A 22913-nucleotide genomic window follows, 5' to 3' on the forward strand; every position below is an offset into this window, starting at 1 on the left:
GAAGGCATTCACAAGGTTTTGGAGTGTTTATGTGCAATTTTGTGCCCATTCATTCTGTGGAGTATTGATGAGGTCAGGCACTGATGTTGGACGAGAAGGCCAGCCAAGGGCCTTCTCAAAACTGTTGTCACAAAGTTGGAAGCATATCATTGGCCAGGAAGTCTTGGTATGCGTAAACATTAATGAACAGGGCCCAAACGTGCCTTCACTGCCTACAAGCACATGGCAGTGACATGGTTTGTCATCATTTGGGGGCGTCTCACAGACGTTTAGAAGTAAACCACAGCACCAAACTTTAAAATGCCTGCTGGATTACCAATAAAAGAAGAAGAAGAAATTTTAAGGTAGAAAAAATGGGGGTTTCTTCTTCTTCTGGCTGAATAATGCTTACTGAAGCGCAGCTATTTAAGGTCATCAACTCAAAACCCTGCGCCATCGGCTTTAGACGTGACCTCGGTTGCTCATACTGAAAAAGTTAATCCCTGTTGCATGGGTTGGCTGTTCTGAGTCAAACAAAATAGAGCCATGCTGCTCAATGTAATGGAAAAGTCAGGCAGATAACGTTCTCCCGGTATCCGCCTTACCCAGACTCACCCATCAGACCACTATGCACTTCCCAATCTGATGCTTGGCATTAGACTCGGTGAGGTGAAGCTTACATGCAGCTGCTCGGCCAGAAAAATCCATCCATGAAGCTCCTGTCATTCAGTTTTTGTGCTTACATTAATTTCATTGGAAGTTCAGAAGTCTAGAAATATAGAATCAGTAGATCGTTTGTGACTTTCACGCACCATAGCCTTGGCAGATCCCTCTCTGGGATTTTAAGTGGTCCTCTGCTTCTCTACTGAGTTGCTGTTGTTCCTAAACGCTTCCACTCTGTAATAATATCACTTACAGCTGACTGTGGAATATCCTGCAGGGATGAAATTTCACTAACCATTTTAACGATATGCGCATGTTTTATCTGTGCTCCTGTTTACATGTTGGAGTAACACAGGTTTTAAGCTCTGTAGTAGCAGTAAAGTAATTAATATATTAGCAGCACTAATGTTGTTTGTATAACTTATTCTGTCATACATGTTTATGACATCTAGTTCTGCCTATGACAAAATACCCAAAAATAGTTTAAAACTGTTTTCAGCTGTACTAGATGATTTGTGCTTAGTTCCTGGCCTGTGAGCACGTTTAAATCAAACATTAACATAGTTAGCCACAGGAACACACCACCCAAAAGCCTCACAGCTATGGTCCATGTATTTAGGGTGTTTATAAAATGCTAAAAATCTATTTTTAAGATTTCTATTCTGTATTGTAAGTTTGTTAATTAACACAGCAGCTGCTAGCAGAGGTTCTTTCCATTAGCTAGTTAAATGTTTTAACAAACACAAATTTAAAAACGGTTCTTCCCCTCTGAAGTTAAGAATGATTTCTCATGGACCTCTGGTACAGGGTTTAAAATTGTTATATCAGTTTTTGATTTTTATGACATGATTTATTAGTTGATTCAAAAATAACTGAAAGGATAACCCCATGGCAGCTTTCAGCTAACGGCATCTTTAGCAGACCTCACTGCTTTAAGCTAGCTTTTGATAGATGCTTGTTTTGTGTATCAACCTTGTGGTTATTTCAGGATTAGTTGTGTAAGTTTGATGTATGATTTTGGAAATGGTGCGGAGTGTCAGCACAGAGTTTAGTTATACAATAAACTATATTAGGTGTTGCTATACAACTGTCTTTTACCTTTGCATCATGGCCATAAGGCATTTAGGACATCTTAGCTACTCTCTATCTGTGTCCTAAATGCTAAATTTGATAAAGGAAGGATTTTGTAACAAACCAGTTTGGACCAGTTCAAGTGAATACTGTTCAAAACTATAGTATGTAACTTTGAACCTTAAAATAGTAGTTTAAAGTTTATCTAATATAACCTATGTGGCTGTCACATAGTGTGCACACAGCTTTACGGCACTGGTTTTCACACTAGTATTTAACTAAAAAGATACCAGTCTCTATACTGTTAGATGCAATGATACAACACGGTCTAGAGCAGGTAAAGCAGGATTAAAGCTATTTTTATTTATGTCTTAATAGTTAAGATGCTCAACTTAGACATCATGTAGGCCTATGTATTTCTACAGTATAAAGCAGATGTCTAGAAGCTCTAATGCTGTCTCTGCCACGAAAAAGACACTGAGAGCAGCTCCAAGGTTTAGACTCTGGGTTCTGCTGCCAAATATACCACGATGCAATGTCTTGCTTTAAAAAAACTGCAATAAAACAACCCTACACCTGTCAGTTAAGATGGTGATTCAGTGACTAAAATATCAATTAACTACTCACTAGAGAGTGAAGTGAATTTGTGAACCAGGGAGTGATTTCAGACGCAGCATCTTTCACTCACAGATGCCAACTGCCATTGTGTAGACAGCTTCCTCTTCAGCTCGAATCTATTCCCCACACGTTAGACCATCTGACTGAATAAACAGTCCTCATCTCTCTCCCTCTCCTCTCGCTGCCTCTGTCTGTTTTGCAGGTCTCTCACAAAAAAGGAATGGATGAAAACCTGTGTATATTAGAAGATGTGTGTCCCTCGGGAGCACAAAAAGGAAAGACGGTAGACGGGGAGTGAGGGGAGTATGAATAGAAGAATAGCATTTTTATCATTGTTATGAAAAGGCCATCACATGCTTCCCATGACTATATCCCTTATTCCCTATTCAGCCAGGAATGTACTTGCCTATGCAGAGGCTGTTGCATTTGCTTGTAGAGGCAGAGCAGCAAATGCAAAACTGTATCAATGCCTTTGGCTCCTCCTGCACCCAAAGCACTCCCCAAGCAGGCAGACACCTCATTTATTTGTGATCTTTATACATTCAGTGCTAGGGACAAGAATTGTCGTGATACAGATACTGAAAAATGTCTACAATATGGCTGAAAACATAACATAAAGCACAGGTGTGTGTGCCAGTCAATGAACAGAGCCTATACAGCCACAGCATCTGGGTTTATATAGGCTAAGCAACAAGTAGAGTGAGAACATAGAACTAGTAGTACAGATAGTATTGTTAGCTATAGCTAAATGGATTTGTTTGTTTGTTTGTTTGTTTTTTAAAAAAAAAAAAAAAGACACGGAAGAAAGTCTTTGTATAATTGAGGTGTCTTTTCATTTAAAAATGAACTCCATAAGGTGTAGGTACTCTAAAGTAAACCAACGTTTCATTTTTAAGGATAAATTTCACATAATGAGAGAGAAAAAAAGTTTTAAATTCCAGACAGCTCCCAGCCTCGCACTTCTCGAGGCTCCCAGAATGCTTTGTGTGTAGCTTGCGTCTGCTGGAGGCACAAGTCAGAAGGTGTCTGCATTTTCAAAGTAGCTTTTCTCCTTCAATGTAAAAAATGAGTTCATGACTGGACGTTTACCTGTTGGTCAATACACATAATTGGGTGTGTTTTTAAGTGAAAAGACTGGGGACGGATGTCCAAGTGTGCACACATTTGTTGATGTTTGATGTCTGCCACCATGACTTTTAGAAATGGCAAGCTTGTGGCACAGTATAAAGGTTACCAGCGTGTCACCAGTTAATCCAATGCCAGTTCAACCAAGACACCGTCAGAAAAAATAATTTATTAAAAGTTGATATGAGTTAAAATGTCTGACTGTGTTTTGTTACTTCTGAGACTTAATAAACATGTAATGAAGTATTTTATGATCATTTAATACATGATTCAAACATTTTTAAATTTTCTCTAGTTTTAGTTACTGTACATGACCTTTTGCGGCCCACCTACAGTGCCCACTGGTGAGTTCAGGATAAAAACTTCAGCTGTTAGCGGAGATTGTAGCGTTAGCTAGCTAATGTTTATGCTAATGCTTTTTTTGGTCAACTTTAAAGTAACAAAATTATTATTTGTAAAAACTTTCAAGTATGGGGCTTGAATTTGAAATAACATTTATTTTCTATTGAGAACAAACTCCTTTAATTAAGGTCATTGATATCTTACAGTAATGCTAATAGCAATAGTCTACATTTTTTTTCCAGTGACTGAAAGTGACTTAGTACCAACAGCAGTTGTTTAAAAAGGGAAAAATCCTAAACTTAATACTGCTTTATGTTTTTTTAGAATCAGTCATCCAGCTAAATATTATCATAAGCTGAAAGTAATATCTGTTTTCTGTAATGCTTGGTGCATCTTACTATGTCTGTGGTACTAGACAGAGTTGAATATGTACCTCTAACAACTGTGTTTTAAACAAGCTGTTTGAATGCATAAGAGATTTGTGAGTCTTTTAATAATGATTATTAATAATTATTAAAACTGAATTTTAGATCTGTAAAACTGAAGAGTTTACCAAGTGAATTGTGGATGTTAATATAATTCACATACAAATATGGACTAGTCAGTTAGATAAGAATTTCAGAAAACACACAAAATAAAGAACGAAATGTTAAAGCTCTGACTGGGCTCTATTTTATCTTAAAAGCATCTGAGGTCAACACCTTAAACAAATCACGATCAATCTTATTGCTATTTAAATACAGATATAAAGCCAAAAAAATAAGTTAAATATACTAGTTTACCTTAATGGATGCAATTTCTTCATTTTGTCCTCTCCAGTAGACGTTGGAGGGATAATAATATTTGGCTGTAATATTAGGTAAGCTATTTGGGGGTAGCAGATAACATTTAATCTTCAAATCTTCAAGAAAGGACCTGAAGTTGCACCCACATTTCACACAAAATATCATGGGGGCTAGGAATAAGGTAGCTATGGGCAGGGTTTAGCTATACTGGGAAAGGGTAGCTGCTACTGGTGTAGCGATTAGCTCAGATGTAGCTATAGTACAGCGGCAGCGGGCCACATTTCTTTATTGAAACAGGAGCAAAGAGCTACACTGACAGCTTCACTTTGCAGATGTTTTTTCACTTCTCTCAACCGGCCTCGGAATGAGTTTCATCCACCAACAAGCTCCACTGTTCAGTAGCTACAGCAGTGCCCGTCGTGCTCAGGTTACAACTGCTGCACGTGTCTATCTCATTTTGACTTATCATTCTGACTGGCCTGTAATGAATGTGACACACATAACATTCATCCAATCACCGTCCTCCCCTTCCCAAACGCCTTGTATGGTAAGTTTCCCATGAATGTGAAATATATACTATGTAACAGATATATCAAACAGTCTATCTAGCATGTCAGGGATGAATGATGTTCAATTCAGTGGATGGATGATTAGTTGGATTTTTCTACCAGCTAAAATCAGTACTTGGAAAATTTAACAGTGACACAACTCCTGACGTTACCTGTTAAAACTTTTTTTACATGCAAGATTGGGATGGATATTTCAGAGTAACTTGGCATTCCTTACCAGCTATTAACCGTATGTGGAAAAAAAGCCTTTAAAATGACTTGCCAGTAAGTGTCAGTGTATAGAATGATGCAGCAGTGCACTCTTCTGTTGCTGATGGACAACTATGTCATAAAAAATAAGCTGTCAAAATATTTAAAGAATTAATTGTGATTAATCTCAGGATTCCTGTTGTTAATCCCAAAATATCGCACAATTTTAATCAAATTCTCCTGTTTGGATACAGACCTGCTCTATAAGTATTGAAGCCTGTAACACTAACTTAACCACAGCAAAACGAATTTGTAATAGATTGAAAAGGAAATAATGTGACAATAAAAAAGTGAAGTCTTTGTTAGCACAAGGTTCAGATGACTTCTGACTCATCCAATCCGCTGTCTGGGAGGTTTTTTTAAAAGTGAAATAAAACATTACTTAATTTACAAATCTGTGGCTGCAGGGAGATGCTGACATGGATTAACCAAAATGTATCAACAGAGAACAGGGACAATAAGGCATTTGATTAATCAAGGTTAAAAAACTGGTGCACTAGTAGTGGATCAGAGTTAATCACAATTAATGCGCTTAATCTTGAAAGCTGTTATAAAAACCCATGCATATGACAGCTTTAAATAGCTGTCCATTGTAGTGACCTCCATGCATCAAAGGGTCAATAAAATACTTTGTATACATAATAGTCCTGTCTAAGACTTAAAATCAGGGGATATTGGAAGAATAAGGCCTCTACAAGTTCCACCTCTCCAACTGCAGACCTCGTTTGTCTGTCCTTTCCTCTTTCATGTGTCTCAGCAGTGAATAAACACCATACGACCCTCTGTGTCGTCCAATCCACGGACTTTGTATGAATTCTGAAAGGAGACAGGGACTTTCCAAACTATTATCCTTGATAAATTACTGTGTATGTCTGCTCCTGTGCCCATAAAGCCCACAGCTATCATCATCCTCACTACCAGCAGGTTGCCGTGAGAGACCGGGGTGGTAAAATAACGGCTCCCCGCTGGATCGTGTGAATCATTGCGATGACTGGTTGATAAATGCTTCACCACCAAGGCTCTGGCTCCAAATGTAATTTCTCTCTCCAACTGGACTGGCTGCCAAATGACAACAACCTCCCTACTCCAATCCCCTCCCTCCACCACCACCACCTATCCCTAGCATTCCTTCACTGCCCATCCCTTCTCCTCCTATAATTACTGTACTCTGTAAGTCGGGTTTAAGACCAGTCACTCTAAATCAGCCTTGAATCACAGTGCGTTAGTGGGTCCATTGTTCCCTTGTCTGAGTTCTGGCAGAGCTAGTGCAGAAAAGGGCATGGCTGTCCTGGCATTTTCTATAATGGACTTTATAGTTAAAAGATGGGGAAATAATAAGCAGATCTACTTGTTGGAAAAGAGTCCATTGTGTTTGGTGGGAAGTTAAGACCGTGCACGGTCGGGGGTTAGAGTTGACGGACAACGGCGCTGCTCTTTTCACACTCTTCGACACATAATGGGACCAATCTTTCTCTCTACATCTCTCCCTGGGGGCCGTGATTTGCTCATTACATTGATGGAAGGAGGCTGGGGATGTGAGTAAGGAAGGGAAAAGAGGCAGAATGACCAGTCAAGACACAAATAGTGTGAAATTTATTACCGCTTCGGATTCTGTATTGCTCTCAAACTGTACAGCTAACCCACTTATTTAGGTGTTTCACAACTTGCCAAGAAATCCTCCCTCTGAGGATGCTGGATGCTTGAAATCTTGAGGAGTTGTTTGCTAAATGCTATCCCTCAGCTGACAGACCTGCTGTGTAAACCTGCACCAGACAGTTTGGGGAAAAGAGGACTAATACGTGGTTAAACACGAGACAAAGCCAGTGAGTGGATGTTTATGTGACTGGAGGTCTCCAGGCATCAAGGGCACCGCTGTGCAATCAGGGAAATCTACATTTAATTAACATAGAATTAAAGAGTATTGTTAGTTTGATTAAAGACACCGGTCCTGTTTCCCCCACTCCACTCTAGTGCTCCTGAATCCAGCTCAGGGTTTAATTTCATTTGCTTTACTGCGAGTGGATCAACATCCATCTGGATTGTCTGCTCAAATGCAGGTCTTGCTTTATTCAGAGGGCTGTAATGTAAACTCCAACACAATCACACTGTGAATTCACTGCAATCTCAGCATGTTATTGCCCCCTTTGTAACCTATCTCGCCATTGTAATAGGATTTACAATAGAAACCAAAAAAGGACACTCTCTAGCTTAACTTGTTCTCCTTATTGTCCAACTCTCAAGAACAGAGGAGATGAATGGAACTGGTCCAGAACCAAAATAACTCTGCAGTGCCTCAGGGAAAGTTATAAAACAAGACTTGGAACAAATTAATGCAGTCCCCAGACTATTCTATCCAATAAAATGAATATTTGGATAACTGGACGTGGCAGATATTGTGGTGTCAGGCTGTCAACTGCTTGTGGGGATGTTGTGGTGTGTCTGGGCTCTCCGTTAAAGCTCCATCAGTCAGGATGAGCAGACAACAAACGCAGCCGAGTCATTTGGGGTCATACGAGGCCTCCAGACGGCATCGCTCAACCCAGCTGTCCCCTGGCTGTCACTGTGTGATTATAGGCACATTACAGAGGGACGGAGAGCCAGTAATTAATCACCTCATTGGGATAATCACATAATTGATTATTAACAAAAGCAGAGTAGAGGGTATAAGGAGAGAGGAAACAAGACTTTGAGAAGGAAAGACAGGGAGAGATGGATGATGTGGGATTTGAGTGGTGGGGTAAGGGGTTTGTTCTGGCAGGTACCTTTGACAAATAGCTCTGCATTAAAGTCCACCTCTTTGAGTATTAATCCTTCGAATCATGTCTCCAGATGAGGGATGGGAGAGGTGGACAGTGGGGAGGCGACTCAGCTGGGAATTGGCAGGGCGAGGCTGGAGAAGTTTGTCGAACGTGCAATGAAAATGCAATTAGAAATTTGCATACCCGACGCTTCATATATTGCATAACGCTCAGTGGGAATATGAGAGTGGAATGCCCTCTTTACCCTGAATACAATCACAAAGATGCCTACATTCTGCATGACATTTAGAAATATCATGCAGCAATTTTGGTCGGTCTATTCAAATGTGGACGATAGTGACATTTTATTCCCCGTGAAGAAGCTACCGAAGCTGCATATGGAATTCATTCACCCATCTCTGCTATTGACACTTTTCCTTAAGCTGCTGTGTGACTTCAGCTGTCTTTTTTGGACCTTTGGCTTACATAGTTCTGCCTGGAAGGCTTGATCTCTTCCCCCCTTTTCTTGTCACAGACTGCAATCAGCCTTAAGCCTTTTTGTGTTCTCCTCCCTGAGCTAAGCCTGTTATCCTGTGCAACTCCTTTACACAAGATCACAACTATATCCCCCCTTTCTCTGTCTCTCACCTCTTACACCTTTCCCCTTGTTCCCCCTCTTTGTTTTACACACACTGACCCAAATGTAATGGCTCTGAAGTTTCTCAAGGATGGATTAGAAGGACTGCTTTGTATTTATTTGCTCTTGTTTCCAGGTGTTGGCACACAGCTTTTATCCTGGCCTTTATTCTCCCCATCTCTCCCCAAACACATGCACAGCCCCTGTCATATCCCTACTAATCCATCCCATTGCACACACCTGCAGTGTGCTCATGCACACGTTTCTCGCTGCTGTTTGGATTTATCACATAAGAAAAAAACACCCCCTCCCAGTGCAAGATGTCAGTGCACTGGTGCATTGCAAACTCCTGTATGTCCTCCTAAACTGCAGCCTCCAGTCCCGCGGGGTCTGCTCCTCACATTCATAACACTCCGCATTGTGCCAGGTGGCTGTCTCCACAACTCGTCTTCCTCATAAATCAGACTGTCTTTGAGTTGATCAATAACAAGTCAATTAGCAGGCACGGAGAGATGAGGGTCTCCAGGGGGGTCAGCGCTTGTTTGTCATGCAGACATCTGTAGCGCCGTCCCTGTCTGCTGCGGAGCGAGGTGTGTCGTTTACCTCTGGAAACATGTGGCTTAGTTGGCGATCATAAATCTAAATATCATCTATAAATAGGATGAGAACATCTTGCTACAATCCATCATTTGCTTGTTCTTTGATATGTAATGAATCAAGTATTGCGTACTTCAAATCACCCAGCTGTGTCTGATGGATTTGCCGGGAAAAAGGCCCTTTTTGACACTTTTCTGTGAATAAGCATCGCTGTCACAAAGGAACAAACTAGTCTGCCATTGCCGTATGAGGTCAAGTATGACCATATGCACCAAATATAAGCTGCAAAGTCTGCCTGTTTTCATTCTGCTCCCCTGTTAAGCTGACAAGAGTGGGAGAGACCCAACTGTTGTTTGGTGCCCACTGACTGTGTATCTAATGACTTGGCTGGCAAATCCAATGCAACAGCAACAGACTCCTGTGGTGAAAACACCAGATTAATCCCCCGGATAATTACAAACAAGAATAATCTTGGGCAAATACTCCTCATACCTACTGAGATGTTAGATCAGATAATGTTTCCAATTCTAACTCAGTATGAATGGCTATAGACACAGCTTTTGGAGAAGCAGAGGTGATAAATGCCGTGACAATGCATGAAGTATGTCTGCATAAAAAGAAGGTCCCACACACTACAACCAATGCAGCTATTTTAGAAAAGACAACATTCTGGTCTTCTTATGCATCATTAATTCATGTTATGGCTCTGTGCATCTATGCAAGCACCTTAATAGACTTCGAAAAATCAGTGATCAAAGTGGTTATTCTTAGACGAACACTCAGAGCACGCACTGCTAATTGGTATTCAACCTAACATGACTCACTCTTGAAGCTACCTTTTGTCATTTTAATTCACAACAGTCACCACCCAATGTGCTGCTGCATCAGTTACAACAGAGAAAAAAATGACATGTTCTGACGTTGAAATGGCTCAGTACATTTTGAATAGAAATATGCATCTAAGCCTAGACCATATGAAGGCACAACATACTAGCCCTGACATGAGGAGCGTGTAAAGGAAAAGAGATAAACAGTCAGGACTGGAAGGGACTGGTTGAGCTCTCCTCACATGTGACAGAGTCCTGCAATCTTTGTTTAAAGGTTCTGCCCTTTGCAGACAGTCTTTGAGGTGTTACCTCGATTAAAAGCATATCCCAAGCCACAGATATATGCAACAGTGTTTCTGGCATGTCAAGTTAGCTTTTTTCATCCTGCAATAAAGTACTGTTACACTGCCCCATGTTCACCACTCATTGCCACTGCTGATAATATACACTGCCTGTAGGATTAAGATATAGGCTTTGGCTATCACCTGTTGACAATTCTTTGACATTTTTTTACATACATTTTGTCACTGTTTGTTGATTAACATTGGTTAACAGGAGTTAACCATTTCTCTACTCAGAGATAATACAACATGAGAGACAGGATGGTAAAGGGCCCTAAAAAGGGCACATTCATGTTTTGTCCTCTAAAAAGGCAATAAAAAGGTTATTTTTGTTTTCAAATTTTGTCTACTGAGAGGGCCCTAAGTGGGTCACATTTTGACTTCTAAAGGAGCACCAAGGAGGGCATTTTGTCAGATCTTGTGCACTTAGAAGTGCACCAAAAAAGCAGATTTGTCAGATTTTGTCCATAAAGGGCACCAAAGAGGGCACTTTATCTGTGTGTGTCCCTTTAGAGGTCACCAAAATGGACACTTTGTCCAATTTTTCTCCTCTCAGAGGAACCCCAAAGAGGGCACTTTGCCACGTTTTTTCCTGTTAGAGGGCACTGAAGCAGTCATTTTGTCAAATTTGCCCACTTAGAGGGTATCGGAGAGGGCACTTTATCTACTTATGCTGTTTAGAGGGCACCAAGAAGGCCACTTTGTCCACTTTTATCCACTTCAAGGGCACCAAGAACAACATCTTGTCACGTTTTGGTCTGGGGGGCACCAAAGAGGGCACTTTGTTCAAATTGACCACTTAGAGGGCATTAAAAAGGGAACTTTGTCAAATAAGTGCACTTTGAGGACAATCTAGAGGGCATTGTTAAATTTTGTCCCTTTAGTGGACACCTGAAGGGCACATCAAAATGACTCCCCCCCACCACCACCACCACCACCAACACTTATCATTTGAATGAAGTAAAAACATCATATCTGTGAAAATATTATAGTTAGTTTGGATGCTGTGATGAGATGAACTTCATATCTCACTGCTGTGACCAAACAATGACACAACTTAAGTGACAACTTAATGAGTTGCTCTGGGTTTAGTGTCGACTTTAGCATAGCTGGAGCTACAGGCCACAGTTTATCATCGTTCTAATCCCTTCTCAAAGCTCCTGTGAAGAGATTTTAGCTCATTATGTAACAGACTGAAACTAATACTGATGACTGTATGTGACCTTAAAAAGCAAGTAAAAAGATGAGCAACAATACTGAGGATTTCTGTTGTGTTTTTTTAAATGCCTGCAGAGCGTTTGTCAGATGAGCACTCTAGAGAAAAAAAGCATTTATTTTATATTTTACATTTTGGAGCTGAAAAATGTCTCGCTATCATTGGGTCTGATGTTGAAACTGTGTAATCGTGACACTTCTTAACCTTTTCACCACTTTTGCTGCCCGATTAGCCTTCTATGATTGATTTTCACAACTTTTTCTTGCAACTTTTAACACCTTTCTGCACACTTCTAGAACTTTTAAGCCAATTTAACCACCTTTTATATTTACCCCTTTTTTTTTGTTGTTTTTTTTACCACTTTACACCTATACTGCCACTTCTTACCCATTTTTACAACATTTTTGCAACCTTTGAAAATGTTCTGCCAATTTTTTTTTTGCCACTTTTAATTATTTTTCACCATGTTGTATGCTCTTTTTCACTTATTTCTGACACTTTCAACCCATTTTTGCCAACTTTTAACCCATTTTCAAGACTTAATGCCATAGTTAACCCATTTCTGCCACTTTTCAAACCTTTTTAGTGCAACTTTTTACCCAGTTTTGTTTCATTTGTCAATTATTGAACTATTTTCCACTAAAATTGTCTCAGTTTCTTCTACTCTATTCTCTGGCATCCTGTCTGACATTACTTTCCAAATGGTTTAGTTTATTGTGCCCATCCACATTGTCATTATTACCTCAAAGGGCCATTCTGTTAAGAAAAGGGGCTTACATCTTGAAAATGGCTGTATTGTACTGCGGCATAAATGAATAAAATTATTGTCTGTCGCTCTGATAGGTGAGGTTGTTCAGATTAAAAATAAAACATGGGTATCACAGCTTAACTTTGCAATGGACCACGATTTTCCTGACCTCCATGAGACCCCAGTTGGCCGGGGCCCTGGAAAGATCTCATCTTTATCCCCTTATATGGGCGGCCTTGTTTATAATTACTGAAACATTTAGGTAACCATATGGCAGATTTATGTCAGAAAACTTTTCTTAACATGGGAAAAAACAGCAAATACATCAGAGGTTTCACGACAAGGTGGTGAGGTAACAACTCTGAAAATGAACCAATAATCAACTTTGGAAAAAGGCTCTTAGACAGACTCGAGTCTGTTTTGATGCAGATTTTTCATAATTAATTTTCATATAAATGCTTTAAACTTTAATCTTGTAAAATATGTTCTAAATGTAAATTCTTAGTGATGTTTGGCAGCTTAAGTTATTTTTCAGGACACATGAATGCTCAGCAGTTGTCTTTGGAGTAAGTTGAACAGTAATCAGATAGAGACCACCTGGATGAGCTCAGGCTGCAGTTACATAAGCTTAGATAAAGTGACATTAAAGTGTCTCCGGCTGAGGATCACTGTGGTTGGTAGAAAGTGTTTTTTTTTGTTTGGGTTACTGCTGTTGGATTCTGTACGTGCATAACTGTTTACATCTGTGCTTTGGGGTTGACCTTGTTTTTTTTTTTTGTTAAAATCAGCTGCATGTATCAGGTGTCAGGAGTTGACTGTTGGGATCCCACCAAAGGGTATAAATACAAGACACAAGGAGACAGACAGGAGCAATCCCACTGTATGGAGCCACAACTCCTGGTAACAGATGCTCCACGCTGCGACAAACTCAAACATTTACTGTATATGCTGTGTGAAAAGGCCTGGCTTCAGGGCTTCCCTTGTGCTCCCATGCAGAGAGACCTCCCCGGGGGATTTGACGCCAGCTGAGACTGAAAAACAAGGTAAGAGCCCAGCTGACACACATGCAGGCAGGCTCAGCTGTTTGTCTTAAAGGAGAGTTTAGTCTGTGAAGAACGCTGAGGGCTGGGAAATGAAGGAGACTGCCAGATTCAAGGCTTCGGGCAGGGAAATGTAGAAGGATGCTCAAAGATGGATAGATGGAGGATCCTGGAGTGTGTGGACTATGTGTGTAATGGTAAGATTGTTTGCTTTATTGTGTGAGCTGGTAATGGAGCCCAGATAGAACAGTAGGAGATGAAATAAGGTCTGTCACAGCAGCTGTATCATTGATCTTACCTGTGCCATATCATAACAGCACTTGGCTGCTGAAATATGGTTTTTAGATTTAACTGGTTTCTGTTAGGAATAATTCTCTTGGATCTTTATTCAATATGATGTTTTTTTTTGTTTTCTTTTTCCTTTCTTGGTTGGTCAATACCCATGCATTATGAAATAAGTTCCCCATGTCTCCAGTTTTTTTCCCTCCACATTTAAAATGCCAGTCGAAGGCTCCCGGGGGCTCCAATTCTGTCTCCAGCCAAGAAAATGACTAATATAAATGATTGACAGCCTCACAGGGATAAGGTTGCCCATTTAGCAAACTCGCTGTGTCAAAGGAAAAAAGTCACAACGTCTCCCTGAGCGATGGGATTGGAGATGAGAGAAATGAAGATTTTTTTTGGTGCTGTATCGATCCCAGCAGCACTTGTCTCATGCATTTTACACTAGATCTAAATGCCACTTATGATATAATATAGCACTTTGGTTCAGGGATTTCTACTCCCTTTTCAGTGGGATTTCAGTGTACCTGGTGTATAAATTCGACAGGAATCGAGTAAAGCTGTTAGATTGTGTCATAGGCTCAACTCTGACGAGACACCAGGGATGTCTGAGCGTTTGAACCATCAAATCTTCTCTCTTTATCCAGTAATAGGCCTCACATGGACAGCAGACATTATTTTCATGGTTTTCCGAGGCCTCATACCAATCTCTCCTCTTCTTTCCAGGGTCTAAGGTCTGAATCTCATCATGGCCGAGGAGAGCCTGGAGACAGATGACCCCAGATGCTCTGTGCCGGCTGAGCTCCACCATCCCCACTCCGCGTATTCTCAGTGGAAGTTCAAACTGTTTCGAGTGAGGTCCATGGAGAAGGCCCCTCTCCCCGCTGTGACCCAACCTGAGAAGGGAGTCTTGTTAGGGATCTCACCTCCTGCAGCTCCAAATATAGAGCCAGATAAAGATGCGGGTCCAGAGAGCATCATGAAAATGTGCCTAGGTGGAAAAAGCAAGGAAAATGTGGAAGGGCCGGGCCAGAGGGTTGATATGAAGCTCCAGGAAATGGACGCCCATATGAGCCATCTCAGGTAATCAAATGTCTAATCCATCTACGTCCATATGAGGATATTACAGTTTGGCTTTACCACAAGAAGGGCCCTTTGCCCTATGTTTTCAAGATTATTGTCCATGTCCATTTCAACTGAGGTAGTTTGCTTGAAATTTTGGGAGAATGTGCAGTAACTCTTTCAGTAATTTCAAGGAAATTTAAAAAAATTATATGTTCATTTAGTTTGGTGAGTTTCATTTGAATTTTGAGGAGAAGGTATGTGAAGTTGAATGGACTTTTTGGAGGAATTTGTTTAGAAACTTTTATGTATTTTCATGAAAATTTGGAAATTTGGGAAAATTTTGGGAATTTGTTTGAGAATTTTGGGGTTGGCAAGGCCATCTATACGGGGGAGAAAGGGGAGAACTAAATTGGGGGCCCATGGGGGTCAGCAAAATCATGGTCCACTCTAAAGTTAAGCTGTGAAAAACACATTTTATTTTCAATAACCACTCTGATCAAAGCAACAAAAAATAAATGTTATCTATTTATGCTGTAGTACAAAATAGGCCTTTTAATAACACAGGCACATTTTCTTAAAACAGAGTTTCTTTTTTAATGGTAATGTTAACAGTGTGGATGGGCACACTGAACTCAATGATTTGGAGAGTAATGTCAGACTTCTGAGCTAAGCCATGAGTTGCACAAAAGTCAGGATGCCAGAAAAATAGTGGAAGAAACTGAGATAAATTTAATGGAAAATATTTAAATAGCTGTCAGGTGAAAAGTGGTAAAAAGTGGCAAAAAAAGTGGGGAAATTTGGTTGAAAAGCTACAAAAATGGTTTTAAAGTGGCAAAAAGGGCAAGAAGGAGCAGAAATGGATATATACTGTAGTGTGAAAAAGTAGTGCCAAAAAGCTACTTGGGTTAACAGTGGTAAAAAGTGACACAAATGTAATAAAAGTGGCAAAAATGGGTGAAAAGAAGCAAAAATGGGTTAACAGTAGCCAAGATTGTTTGGAAAGTGGTGAAACAGGTTAAAAAGTAGCACAAATGAATGGTTTTATCGAAATGCAGTAATAGTTTGTCACACTTTTCAGGTCCAAAATAAAGTGACTGTTAGCCAGGACACCAGCACCAATGCACACATGCACTTACTCTACATCCTCAATAAATCACAGCTGAGGAGGGCTAATTCACTGGGCTTTTTAAGGATTTAGCTAGTTCTGTGGGCCAGCCTGGGGGACAGGGGGATTAATGGAAATGTCAGGAGCTACATTTTTGGGATTAAGTTCTGAAATTCAGGTGGAATGTGCTGTGAAATTGAAGGAAATTTGCAAGACATTTTTCAGGAGTTTAAATGGATATTTTTGGTAAATTTCTGTTGGAATTTTAGGCTACATTATAAAAATCCACTGAAAAATTTTGGAAATATTTGAAGAAATTTGGGAGAACTATTACTACTCTGAGATTGAGATGAGATGTAAAGATTTTTTCCTAGAAATTCAGAGAGTTCCATAGAATTTTTGGGGGATATTTGCATTTTTTTAGCATTCTGTGGGAACTTGTTCAGAAATTTTTAAGCACTTCAATATATTTGTAATTTTGTGAATATGATTTGGCTTTTGGGGGGATTTGCTTTGAAATTTTTAGGTATTTTCATGGAAATTTGGGAAATTTTCTATTTTTGGGGCAATTGGTTATGAAATTTAAGGAGAATAAGCTTGAAATTTTATTTGTGGAAAGAAAAAATTCTAAGAAATTAAGAACTTTTGGTTGAAATTTTGTGAATGCTTGGCTTTAATAAATCATTTTTCATTTTCAAAATAAGAAAGGTATACCTCCCCCAGTGACTGATACCATTCTTACTGATTGAAGACCCCTGAAGATTTTTCCATTTCTGGAAAAAAAAAACAACTAATTTCTGTTTAAAGACAAGGCTGAGCTTTTAAACTTATCAGGTCCTACTCATCCCAAATCAGAGAGAGAAACTAAAATGTGCCGCAACCAAAAGCTCAGATTTCAGCAGGTTACTACTAAAACAACTATAATCAGTGAAGTGAATTTGGTTTCAAGAATTGACACACTTTCCTCTCTTACAGGTGCCTGTGCCGTCTCTGTGGAATGACCTTAAGTAAAGTCAAAGGACCGGTTCATGATGTTCACGGTATTCTGGATATGGTGAGCAGAGGCACTCTGCGTAAAATGGGCTCAAAGTTGACCAGCTGGCCGGAGGTCATACTCAAAGTCTTCAAAGTGGATGTGTCAGAGGACACAGAATCTGCCCACCCTCAGTCTTTCTGCCATCGCTGCTGGATGGTGGCCATACGGGGAGGGGGTGTCTGCAGCTTCTCCAGAACGAGGGTCCCAGATTGGAAACCTCACTCTTCCCACTGCCACCTTTGCTTCCCCAGGAAACCTTCACTCCAGCGCACCGGGAGGAAGAGATGCAGAGCCATTCGCAGAACCCTGAACCTTGCAAAAAGAACAAGGTGGGATCATGGCGACATTATTGCTATCAGCGAGAGGAGGGTTTTAAGACCGTTCGGTCATCAGGGGCCTGCTCCGAGGGGTTGGAGGAAACCGAGCATACAGAGAGAGCAATGGGTGAGGCACATCACCCACTGTCAGAAAGAGCACCTCAGCACCAAGCAGATCTCTGAGAATCTCCCTGCAGACTTCCTCTCTTCTTTCACCTGCGCAGTGTGCGACCACCTGCTCGCCGATCCTGTCCAGTCCCCCTGTAGGCACCTCTTCTGCCGGAGCTGTATCTTTAAGTATCACTACATTCTGGGACCTCATTGCCCAGCCTGCAACTTGCCCTGTGCCCCCGATGACCTCAAAACTCCTGCCAAATCCTTCGTATCAGCCCTTCTTTCACTGCCTCTGCTCTGCCCTAACAGTGACTGTGGCAAACAAGTAAGCCTGGACTCATTTAAAGCTCATTGTCTCAGCCATGAACTGGATGAGCAGGATGCAAGTCAGCAGTCTTCAGAGCTTGACAACTACCTGCTGACCAACAAAGGGGGGCGCCCCCGTCAGCACTTGCTCTTGCTAACCCGTCGTGCCCAGAAGCATAGGCTGAAAGAGCTGAAGAACCAGGTGAAGGAGTTTGCGGACAAAGAGGAAGGCGGTGACCTGAAGTCGGTGTGTCAGACACTCTTCTTGCTTGCACTGAGATCACTGAACGAACACCGGCAAGCAGATGAGCTAGAGGCCATGATGCAAGGCAAGAGTTTTATATACAGCTTTATTAAACGTTATTCTTAGAAAAAGGATCATAAATGAAAGGGTGATTGCTTTTATTCATTATTTCAGCCTTACTTCAAGGATGAGCCCAGCTCATAAATAAAAATCTGTTCAGCCAAAGAAACTTTTCTGTGAATCGGATTGAAAAGCATTTCATTATTGTCCATCTCTGTGTATTGACCGCTGTTATACGCCCAACCCCTCCCTCATTCTCTCCCACTCTGGCTCTGCCTGTCTGTCAGCCCCTCAGTCTCACACTCCCTTTAATGCACAATAACAACTCTTGTGAAGGGGCTGTTAGAATCAAAACAACATCAGCAGCTCTTGTATCTGCAAATTACACAGACAGCACCACCGTCCTCTCTGGGGAATAGAAACCAGCTGGTGTCTGTTTTCATCTGCAGCCAATACATCACTTTTTCTGGCTTCGCTGATTCACCCTCTGTCCCCTTATAACATTTGGAAATTAGGAAATATTGGATTTGCTAATCATGGGCTTGTGGGCTTTTGACAATGATACATTCGCATTTGGGTGTTAAATTTGTGATTCTCTCTGTGGCAGAGTATAAATGACACCAAATTCAGGATATCAAATGAGGAAATTTTAGATACGACACTTCTTTTCAAAGCACTCAAAATGGGCTTCCACAGTTTGGTGCTAAATAATTCTCTTCAAGTCACGATCCTTTTCTTCTCACCCCTGTCTTTGAAATTTTGCTTCTTTCTGTGTCTCTTTGAAACTTTCTCTCATCTTATTTCTCTCTCTTTCTCTCTCTCTCTCTCTCTCTCTCTCTCTCTCTCTGCAGGCAGAGGCTTTGGGTTGCATCCTGCAGTGTGCTTGGCCATCCGGGTCAACACTTTCCTGAGCTGCAGCCAGTATCACAAGATGTACAGGACTGTCAAAGCCACAAGTGGCCGCCAGATCTTTAAGCCCCTGCACACCCTGCGAGCAACAGAAAAAGAGCTTCTCCCTGGATTCCACCAGTTTGAATGGCAGCCGGCTCTCAAGAATGTGTCTGCATCTTGCAATGTCGGCATTATTAATGGACTTTCTGGATGGGCCTCCTCTGTGGATGACTCCCTAGCTGACACCATCACTCGGCGGTTTCGCTATGATGTGGCGCTGGTGTCAGCCTTAAAGGATCTGGAGGAGGACATCGTGGAGGGGCTGAGAGAGAGCGGGCTGGAAGACAGCGCTTGCACTTCAGGCTTCAGTGTCATGATCAAAGAATCCTGTGACGGCATGGGCGATGTCAGCGAAAAGCACGGCGCAGGACCAGTTGTTCCAGAGAAGGCTGTGCGTTTCTCTTTCACCATTATGTCAGTCTCCGTCCTGGCAGATGACCGGGACAAAGAGGTCACCATTTTCACAGAGCCAAAGCCAAATTCAGAGCTGTCCTGTAAACCCCTTTGCCTGACGTTTGTGGATGAATCAGACCATGAGATGCTCACAGCAGTCCTGAGCCCGGTCATTGCAGAGCGTAAGGCAATGAAAGCAAGCAGGCTCATCCTCTCCATCGGTGGGCTGCCTCGCTCATTCCGCTTTCACTTCAGAGGGACGGGGTATGACGAAAAGATGGTGCGTGAGATGGAGGGCCTCGAGGCTTCAGGGTCAACCTACGTCTGCACTCTTTGTGACTCCAGTCGAGCTGAGGCCTCTCAAAACATGGTGCTGCACTCCATCACACGTAGTCATGAAGAGAACCTTGAACGTTACGAAATATGGAGGACTAACCCCTTTTCTGAGTCCGCAGATGAGCTTCGAGAAAGGGTCAAAGGGGTCTCAGCGAAGCCATTCATGGAGACTCAGCCGACGCTTGACGCTTTACACTGTGACATTGGCAATGCCACTGAGTTCTACAAAATCTTCCAGGATGAGATCGGGGAGGTGCACCAAAAGGTCAACCCTACCCGGGAGGAACGGCGCAGCTGGAGGGCAGCCCTTGACAAACAGCTGAGGAAGAAGATGAAGCTCAAACCGGTAATGAGGATGAATGGGAACTATGCCCGCAGGCTAATGACCATGGAGGCTGTGGAGGTGGTGTGTGAGTTGGTGCCCTTAGAGGAAAGGCGGGAGGCCCTGAGGGACCTCATGAGGCTCTATCTCCAGATGAAGCCTGTCTGGCGTGCCACCTGCCCAGCCAAAGAGTGCCCAGATCAGCTCTGCCGCTACAGCTTCAACTCCCAGCGCTTTGCTGATCTCCTCTCCACCACCTTCAAATACAGGTACAATGGAAAGATTACCAACTACCTGCACAAGACTCTGGCTCATGTGCCTGAAATCATAGAGAGAGATGGATCCATCGGGGCTTGGGCTAGTGAGGGGAATGAATCAGCTAATAAACTATTCAGACGTTTCCGTAGGATGAATGCACGCCAGGCAAAGGTGTTTGAGCTGGAGGACGTGCTGAAACATCACTGGCTCTACACTTCCAAGTACCTGCAAAAGTTCATGGAAGCTCACAAAAACTCTGCCCAAGCTCTGCAGGAGACCCTCAATTCAGTAGACGGCTATGATGATGAGTACTTATCAATGGAAATGAATGATTTTTGAGAGGTATTTGGCTGCAGACTTCTATGGTGGGGCCTTTTGGGCTTACCAGACCTCTACAATGGGGCAACCTTGACCATAGAGTACACACGTAACCTTGTTTGGGTGTTTCTTAGTTTGTTGCATTTTATTTTCAATATCATCCCCCTCCCCCTTCTCCTTACCCTAACCCTAACCCTCTTTAGGTTTTTCCATAGTTTTTTAATGTGTTAAATTGAAAATTGTCCCCCTCAGTAAATTTTCAACCTCTATTCGTAAAATTCTGTTGTTGTGAAAAATAGCCACTTATCGAAACCTTCAACAGCGAGCTTAAAATATGCGTCATTCAGTATGACATTCTGGCTCCTGCTTGGGTAATGTCCGTCACTTCTTGCTCCACAGCTGAGGTCACCCCACTGTAGAGGTCTGCAACAGATGAGCTTAAATTGCCCAACATCGAGGCCTGATGCCAGGTCCTCTTGATAACTTGACAATTCACAAGATTGACAATTCACTGCAAGAGCTGCAGTCATCTCATTATTGTTGTACGGCATTTTACTTGCTTGTTTCAACAATCTTTATTTTCTTTCTTTAAACATTGATTAAAATAAAAATAACAGAAAAAGGGGGCCAGCGTCTGGCTGGAGGCAAGACATAAAATAATTGGAAAGTAAATTGGAAGCTGTTTTCTCACGACAAGGTTTTAAACGGGTGCTAATGTTGCTTTTAATGTTTACTTGTACTCTGAATTGTTGCTTAAATGTGCCTCACATTTACACTTACCTTGCTTTTGCTTGTCAACTCTCACTTACAACATTACAGATGAGGCAGGAGAGGATGATAGAAATAACACACTCTCTGTGAGTCTTTTGTCCTCCTCTTAGCAGGGGGCTTCTTTTTATATCTGCACCGTCTGAAATATGGCACAGTTTATTGTATTGCAAGGGTATGACACATTTATGAATTTTTATAGTGGGGATATTTATGGAAACAGATGAAAGAGGTGTAACTCATGGAGGGAAATTGTGTTAAAAAGACCACATTTGTGGCCACTGTATTAATATATCATTTTGAGCCAAGGCAAAATGCAATCACAGAGACCCAAATGTTCTTTGTTTCATGAGTGCCCTCTGAAAAAGATTACTTTAGTGCTTTATCTTAGGATCCCTGAGGGCCAGAATGGATGCCAGGTCACTTTGAACCAATTTTATCTCTTTTAGTTTTTGCACAGTGGAATAGATGATACTTATTCCACTTCTTCACATAAAATGAAGCATATACTGACCTTTTTTGTTGATATCATAAAATACAGTAGGGTCCATTACAGAGCGTAATACCCGGTGGACTCTCACGGAGGCAGGGATTTTTCTAAAGTCCTGTTTATAACCTGGCTCTTTCTCTCCTGCTGATATTTCTTCATTGGTTCGGCTGACAGAGAAGAGGAATGGGTGGGAGCTCCAAAGACCTCATGTAAACTGATTTCTTGGCAACTTTATTTGTTTGATTGATTGATTATTTTTCTCTTTCTGCCCTCACAATTTTGCATTGTGACAGGCAATTTTGTCTTCTTATTTGATTGAATGTTTGATGTCGTAAGTTTAACCACATGACAGCTGTGAAATATTCACATTTCATTCCGTAGTTGTCATAGTCCTACAATAACACCGTGTTTTGGAGTCCATTACATCACAACTTGTCACAGATTTGTGTTCTACCATAATGAATTGCATATCCAATGTAATGGATGATGGATGAATCACAGCATTCCACTTCTCACCATGTTTTCCCTCATTTTTTGTTACCTTACGAAGTGTTTACTGGGCCTGCAGGAAACTTCCAGAGGTGATTTATTTCTCTTGCAGAGTTTAACTGCAATGGATTGAAAGTTTTCTAAACTTACAATTGTTTTAAAGGAAAGATACGTTTCTTCTTTTATCTTTGTTTTGAACAAACAATAAATGAAGTATCTGACTTAATCTTGCTCTGTGTTTTTATTCAACAATTAATGTTGAGACCTGTTCTATTATTGCATTACAATAAAAAAACCCCAGGAACATTCAGTCCTTGAACACTCAGGTCTACAAAATACAACAATAATAATGAAAATATAATGAACTGTCACAGACTAATGAATACACAAACAGGAAACACAATTGTGAGTCGCTAATAAATCTCTCTGTTATATACAATGATTGTGACAGCCTTTCAAAAATAAACAATAAAGACATTTTGATTGCTCATTCAGGCTGCATTTTCATCACTTG

The 22913-nt window shown here is 41.3% G+C and overlaps 1 protein-coding gene across 1 annotated transcript; it reads left to right on the plus strand.

The window, feature by feature from the left end:
* Positions 1–14575: 14575 nt before the first annotated feature.
* Positions 14576–20673, plus strand: rag1 (recombination activating 1). The gene is made up of 3 exons (XM_041796301.1): positions 14576–14910; positions 16973–18099; positions 18926–20673. The coding sequence occupies exons 1-3, from the start codon at positions 14576–14578 to the stop codon at positions 20671–20673; spliced, it is 3210 nt and encodes a 1069-aa protein (XP_041652235.1).
* Positions 20674–22913: the final 2240 nt, after the last annotated feature.

Source organism: Cheilinus undulatus, linkage group 9, assembly GCF_018320785.1.
Source record: "Cheilinus undulatus linkage group 9, ASM1832078v1, whole genome shotgun sequence".
In the NCBI taxonomy this organism is placed as follows: domain Eukaryota; kingdom Metazoa; phylum Chordata; class Actinopteri; order Labriformes; family Labridae; genus Cheilinus; species Cheilinus undulatus.